The 7,845-nt window shown below is 40.7% G+C and overlaps 1 protein-coding gene across 1 annotated transcript in view; it reads right to left on the bottom strand.

Moving 5' to 3' along the window:
• The window catches only part of LOC109971067 (uncharacterized), a 23,434-nt gene that overhangs the window by 14,200 nt on the left and 1,389 nt on the right, over nucleotides 1-7,845 (bottom strand). Inside the window, exons 2-3 of the mRNA XM_020619084.1 lie at nucleotides 379-1,152; nucleotides 8-256 (exon numbers count right to left, since the gene is read on the bottom strand). Of these exons, the coding sequence (XP_020474740.1) occupies nucleotides 8-256; nucleotides 379-746 (617 nt within the window). The 5' untranslated portion in view covers nucleotides 747-1,152. The remainder of the gene's footprint in view (nucleotides 1-7; nucleotides 257-378; nucleotides 1,153-7,845) is intronic.

Here is a 7,845-nt window from a genome sequence, read left to right as displayed (position 1 = left end):
GTGTCGCGCAGAGTTGCGCTCAAAGGGAACCCTATAGACCTGTTTCATCCGCATCTTTTGGCACCGGAGGACTCGGTCTATTGTGGCCAAGCTGACATCATCAATGCTCTCAAAGTTGACATTATCGGCAATGACTTTGTCTCTGATCTCCCGGAGTCTGATGAGGTTGTTCTCACGAACCATATCCACAATGCGGGTTTCTTGTGCCGCTGTAAATATGGCAACCCTCCCACCTCTATGTGGCATTCTTTCAACTCTAAAGAAAGAAACATGTGTTGTCAGTTTTACAATACAGTAACAACTGATTTGAAACCAATAGACTACTTTCACAGGCTTGTTAAAATTTATTGTGACAAAGAAAGCAATAGAGTACAATACCTGTTGTGTTGTCTGAATGCCCTGATAATGGTGGCCACGGTGAACCTACTCAGGTTTGGACGGACTCGTAGTCCTGCTTCAGCCATTGTCATGCCATGGACAATGACATGGTCAATGACTGTTGCTCGCATCTCGTCCGTAATGATGGTGCGAGGTTGTCTTGCTCTCCCTCCTGGACCTTCTCCTCTCCCTTGTTGGCCTGCTCCTCTTCCTCCTCTGATTTGAACTCCTCTTCCTCGTTGGCCTGCTCCTCTTCCTCCTCTGATTTGAACTCCTCTTCCTCGTTGGCCTGCTCCTCTTCTTCCATGGCCAGCTCTTCTCCCTCCTCTGACTCGAATTCCTCTTCCCCTGACTCTGTCTTCATCCATTGTGTTTGTTTGGAATCTTCAGCAAACTGTGCACTCTGAACTTGCTTTTGTACATGTGGTCACAGCATTAGCAACAAGTGTCTTCAATTTGGAGTCGTTGTGTGTAATGAATGACGCCAGGTGTGTTCATTGTGTTCAAATATTGCTGACTGTGGCAAGCATTTTGCACCACATGAGCTTTCATTTGAGAATATGAGCAGAGTTCTTTTGCAACTTGTGTTTTAGCAAAGAAAAATGTGTTAAGATTTATGAGAACGGAGGATTGTGTTTTGTGAATTGTGTCTTCATGTGAAATGTGTTTATGATATTGGAAAATGATGGCTAGATTTAGTAAATGTGTTTAGACAACTGGTCATTTGGTTTAGAGGATTGGCTTTTGTGTTTTAGCATTTGAGAAAAACTGTAACTAACCTTGCATTTAACAGCCTGAGGAAGACATCCTGGCTACACTAACATCTTCTAATACAACAGATCTCTAATCAATATCTATCTAACTAAGAAAGTACCTAACAGATACCTCAAAATTGTATTTATCTACAGTACTTGAGTAAATGCACTTAGTTACTTTCCACCAAATTAAAACCTAAGTTAGATTTGGACTATGCAGATTAGACTGTGTGATGTATACAGTTTATGTGTGTGCGCGTTACCGATTTGTTGAGATACTCATGGGGAGAAGCAAGCCATCAATTTCCATATGAACTTTATTGTTATGGCTTAGTCCCCCTCACCAGGAGGGTGAGGGAAAACTGAGGTTGGACTCAAGATTGCCGACTCAGGTGCTAGTTAAAAAAAATGAGGTTTAATGGAACAAAACAAAGTAACAACATAACAACAGTCATGAACATATATAAACAGCAAAGTAGGGTAGAGTTGGTAGAGGAGACCGGGATGACCTAGGAGAAAAGATTGGCCAACCGTAAAAAAACAGGAGAGTGGGAGGAACAAGACGGACAGGGGAATAGACAAGTTAACCAAGGGGACAGGCGGACGAAAAGGGAAATCCACAGCACAGGAACTGTTAGCGTGGATAACAAAAGAATGTCTAGCTAACCACATGGAAAAAAATAACAAACGCAGAGATCCACAGGTATAAATAAGGTAGGAGTGTGATTACAGCGATGCGCCCCAGCTGTGCGCGACAACCCACAAGTCACTGATTACAAAATGCGACACAGCTGAGGTGCTGATCCTGCAAGAAGAGTGAGCAGGAGAGAGAAAGGCAGAAGAGAGGCAGGTCATGCTGAGCGGACCTGACATTTATAGCAGAAGAAATGGACAAATGCAATGAAAAGCCACTTCATCCACTTCAAGCTGACCAGATAAAAAAAGAAAAAGGCTTCAACTAAAAACAGGAATTGTTTTGTCAGCTCAAAATTACTTGAGCGGATGTCTTTTCAGCCACAAGAGGGTGTAGTGAAACGCAAAACAAACTCACATCAAAAACCAGACTTGAGCCCTTTGGCTGCTTTTAACGCATGCGCCGTGTGGAGTGGCAGAAAGTTACAGCAGCTGTGTCCTCATTGTGTTCTTTCCCGTGTTTCTATGAAGTTCTGTTCTTATGTGTCTGTTCTTATGGTGGTGTCTGTTCTTATGGCGTTATGTTGGTTGTTCTCTATTGCTGCTGTAACACAGAAATTTCCCCCACTCTGGGATCAATAAAGTACCTACCTACCTAACATTCCATCTCAAAAAAGGCAAACCAGCATTAACTCTGGTTTTAGTTTCTTGCCACACTGCAAAAGAGTCCAGCCTCTTCAGTCTGGCAGTTACTGTTTCTGACTATTAGCTGCTGACAGCTCCTCCCTGGCTGATTGTTTGTCATGACTACTCGCAGTTTAAAAAACGCTTCTTATAACCCTCGCTACGTGGTAGGCAGGGCTAATTTACAGACTGTATATTGACATCACAGAACCCTTTGTTTCTTTATTATTGTCCTCCTCTAAGATGTAACCTAATTCTTCACCAAGAAACCAGACAATACAATCTTAGAAGACCAGCAGGCATGTATTAAAAATGAGGAATATTTCATTACAAACTTGAGGCAAAAGTCATGAAAGATCCACACACACACACTACACTGATAGCTCCCAGCAAATTTAATAAAGCAACATTTTGATTTAACAGAGATCTTCATCAGGCATTGGCAAATAAACACCACAAAGCAGAACAGGCAATATACTGTAAAGACAAACACATTCATCACTCAGATGGTTCTGCATGATTGAAAATCAATCTACTCTCAGCCTGGACCAGACAGAGGAGAGCTGGATAACACTACTTCTCACATGTGGGGACAAAGCAAGTCTCTGTGGTGAGGGCAAAAGTAGTGAAAGATATTTCCCAGTTACTCTTGTGAAATATTGATGTATTTAGGTTACTATATAACTAGGGCACTAATATAGTTTGGAAATTGTTACTCTAATAAGGCACTGTGCGGTGAGACAAAAGTATAACCTTCACATAGTTGTAGTGTGTGAATTCACTTCATTATAAGATGCACTTGTAAGGAGTTGTGCTTAGCACAGCCCTGCTCCAAGGGAGTCACCTAAGAAAATTAAGTGATTACACAGTGGAATATCAAGTTGTCTGCAACACTCCACTATTTTTCATTAAATGCACTTAAAAGGATAAGTTTTAATAAAATAATCTTCACAAATCTCACAGAATGCTCATTAAATCATTATGTGTGTGCTTTTCTTATCACAAGAATGTGATTCGGGGAGGCATACAAGGTGCAATTGTGTATTATGAGAGAGAATTTTGGCTAGTATCAATTGATTTCAGCTGCATGATCAGCATAAGCAAGAATGTGTAAGGTTAGGGGAAAATATTATAAAACACACAGTCTGGGTGAGTTTCACTTCAGATCATCTGCCCTGCTGCTTGCTGTATGATCTCCAGATATATCTGCAATAAAAGGTAATAAGTGCACTTTGATATTGGTGTGTGACTGAAATTCTTTCCACTATCTGGACTCGAGAAGAAGTCTGGGACAAGAATGAAAAGACCCCGAGCCCAACAGGCCTGTACATTATATCTGGTTTGGGCTAACCCCATTCTACACAGGGATGTCAAACCGTGGCGTCACCTGATATGCCAGCTTCACAGCTGACCGTAGCAGTAGTCAAAACATGGAGAAAATCAATGTGTGTGAGTGTTGATTATGTGGTGTGTATCTAAGAACATACAGGACATTCAGGGACATGTCCGGACATTAAGCCTAGGAAGATATTATGATTAAGATTACGGCTGAACATATCATACAGTAGCCACTTTCTATCTAGTTATCCTGGAACATAAACAACCTGGAGTAACTCCTGGAAATGAGTAAGCATTTAACAGCCTGAGCTAGACATCCTGTCTACACTAAAGACATTTCTAATACAACAGGTACCTAACCAATACCTATCTGACTAAAAAAATACCTAACAGTAGGAAAAATAAATAAACAAAAAACAGATCCTTTAAGACTACATATCAAATATTTCTTCATTTATGACTCATTTGACAGAGTGGGTTGAATAAAAATGACTAACTTCCTTGTCCCTGCCCAGTCACACAAGCATAGACACTGAGCAGTGGCAAGAAAAAGGATGTGAACCTTTTGGAATTTCATGGTTTTCTGCATGAATTTGTCATAAAATGTGATCTGATCTTTGTCTAAGGCAAGAGTACTGATAAATATAATGTGCCTACAAAAACAACACAAAAAAAAACGGATCTTTCATGTCTTTATTGAAGACACTCATTCAACATTCAAAATGATAGTGGAAAAAGTAAGTGAACCCCTGGAATTTATAACTGGTTGGACCCCCCTTGGCAGCATTAACCTCAACCAGGCACTTCCTGTAGCTGTGGATCAGACCTGCACATTATTCTGGAGTAATTCTAGCCAATTCTTCCTGGCAGAACTGCTTTAGCTCCGTCATATTCTTTGGACATCTCATGTGTATGGCTCTCTTCAAGTCACTCCATAGCATCTCTTTTTGGTTGAGGTCTGGGCTCTGACTTGGCCACTCCAAAAGGCAGATTTTGTTTTTCTGAAGCCATTCTGTTGTGGACTTGCTCCAGTATTTTGGGCCATTGTCCTGTTGCATCACCCAACTTCTACAGAGTTGATATACAGACATTCTCACATTATCCTGAAGAATTTTTTGATACACTTGGGAATTCATCTTCCCCTCAGTGACTGCAGGCTGGCCAGGCCCTGATGCAGCAAAGCAGGCCCAAATCATGATGTTTCCTCCACCTTACTTTACAGTTGGGATGATGTTTTCATGATGATATGCAGTCCCCTTTTTATGCCAGATGTAGTGCTGCATGTTCTTTCCACATGGTTCAATCTTAGTTTCATCAGGTCAACAAAAAATTTTGCCAGTACCACTGTGGAGTGTCATTGTGCTCTTTCGCAAACTTCCGGCATGCAGCAAGGTTATTTTTAGTAAGCAGGTGCTTCCTTCATGGTGTCCTGCTTGTTGGAAATTAACCCAATTCTTTTGTTGGAAGCATGAGAAGTGAAGACAGGAGAGGACTGTTTAAAATCATCAGAAAATTTACTGGAAGTCTGAGCACAGGTAAAGTCTTACAGCGCTGTGATCAGAAAGACAGAGCTCCCACAGGAATTCCATTCTCTGAACCCTGAATTATGTTTTACAATACATTTTATCTTCTTGGGTTGCTCCACCCTGGATAGAGGTATGACACTCAACACTTCTTAATCGTATTGGCCCTTTGGTGAGGGCCGGAGCTCACACCTCCTTGTCGGAATGTGGTAAAATCTAGGTATATGTGTGTGTGTGTGTCTCAGGTGGCAGCTTGATTTTGATCAATGGGCACTGAACAATGGGTAGCCTGGGTTGCAGGCCCCCTTTGTGTGTGATGCTAATAAGTATGCTGAACTGGCCAGGTGGTCATCTCAGGTTGTGGGCCCCCTGGCCCTGCAGGACACCCCTTGACAAAGCAGAATTTGGAATATGCTAAGTGGGTCGAGGTGTGAGTGCAATACAGGCCAACGGGTCTTTGTTAAAATGTAAATAGGCTGTCTGGTTACTAGGTGTCAGGTCCACTCAGCGCGGCCTGCCTCTCTTCCTCCTTTCTCTCTCTCGATCAAGTGATAATTGAATGAAAGATTGATCGGCACCTCAGCTGTGTTGCATTCGGTAATGAGTGACTCATTTGTCGGCACAGCTGAGGTGCATTCCTGTGATTACCTGCTCCTTTATTTAAACCTCTGGCAGACGCTCCGTCTTCGCCGGAGCATTACCTGTATATCAGTATACGGTATGTGTCGTACGTCATTTTGATTTCCATGCTGACAGTTCCTGTGCTGTGGATCTCTTTTTGTACATTGGTTACGTGTTTTTTTTTTGTATTATATGTCTCTTGATTTCCACGCTGACAGTTCCTGTGCTGTGGTTTTCTTTTGTATGTTGTTTCCATGTGTTTAGGCATGCGTAATTTGATTTCAATGCTGACAGTTCCTGTGTTGTTGATTTCTTTTTTCGTCCACTACTCTGCTTCCCTGACGGCATTTGCTGATCCTCCTGGTTGTTCTGTCTACTCACCTGTCCGTCCTAGATCCTCCTATTCTCCTGGTTCCTGCCATTAGTTTGTCCACTCACCTGTTTGACCTGGTCTCCTCAGCCTACCCTGTTTTTGTACTGTCCAGCCTGAATATGCCACATACATCGACTCTGTTACCTTGTTTGTGTTTTTTTTCCTATAAACCACCTTTTTTTCACTAGCACCTGGGTCTTGCACATTGAGTCCTACCTCAGTTCTCCCTCACCCTCCTGTTGGGGGGGACGCCACCATAACACTAGGACATGCAGACATCTAGTCTCTACAGAAGTTACAGCATTCAAAGTAAGCAGATTCTACTTCATTATCACTTGATTCTCATCCATACAATTGTAAGATATATAGGCAAGGAAAATAAATGTATTAAAAATAACCAAAGCTCAATAGTTCTGGACAATCATCAATACAGCTGTAATATGTATAAACAAGGAAAATAAAGTTATGAAAGGTAACTAAAGGTATGAGAAGTAACTAAAGGGAACTAAAGTTATGAAAAGTAACTAAAGCTTATAAAGTAACTAGAGTTTATAAGAATCAAATCTTACACTGCCATAGACAGTGTTCAATGTTTTACGTACTGTAGACTCAAGAACATCCAGTTCCAATGATGCCTTCAAAACTTTGCCTGTCACTCGATGTTGTTTCTCGCTGATTCTTCGTTGTGCTCTTGGGGTCATTTTGACTGGGCGCCCACTTCTTGGTAGAGTAGCCAGTCCCAAAGTGTCTCCATTTGTAGATCGTTTGCCTAACTGTAGACTAGTGAACTTTTAAGGTCTTTGAAATGACTTTATAACCCTTTCCAGCTATATGTAGATCGATGTATCTTGATTGTAGATCTTCTGAAAGCTCTTTTTGGTGAGGCATGGCTCACATAAAAATATTCTTCTTGTGTGGAGCAAACTCAAAAGGTTTGAGTGGTTTTTATCAGTCAAAGTAGCTCTAGTCCACACCTCCAAACTCATTTTCTTAACAAGACTCCAGGTATGCTAATACCTGACTCCAATTAACTTTTTTGAGGTCATTAACTCAAGGGTTCACATACTTTTTCAACTAGCACTATTAGGTTTTATGGTTGTTCTCAATAAAGACATGAAAGATCAGAATGTTTTTTGTGTTATATTTGTCAGTACTCTTGACTTATATATTATTGAAGATCAGATCACATTTTATGACAAATTAATGCAGAAAACCATAAAATTCCAAAAGGTTTACATACTTTTTCTTGACATTGTATTTATTAAGAGTATCTCATCTACACCTCCTGTCTGCTCAGTAACACAAACACATTCACTTCTCACACATGCATTTTTTTTGCTTTACTCAGTATACTCTTGTTTATATTAACATCATTCAATTTATTCTATTGGAGACACATTCATTATGTTTCTGAAGGTAAAAACCTACACAGTGACATGTAGTCTTGTGAAATTATTTAAGTAATTCATTTGTGCATAACAGAAAGATTTGATTTGATTTGATTTGATTTATTCTTTCAAACATGCAGAACAATGACATA

Source organism: Monopterus albus, unplaced genomic scaffold (assembly GCF_001952655.1).
Source record: "Monopterus albus unplaced genomic scaffold, M_albus_1.0 scaffold214.1, whole genome shotgun sequence".
NCBI lineage: Eukaryota > Metazoa > Chordata > Actinopteri > Synbranchiformes > Synbranchidae > Monopterus > Monopterus albus.
Note: the sequence above shows the minus strand (reverse complement) of the source record. Positions and strands in the feature narration are given on the sequence as shown.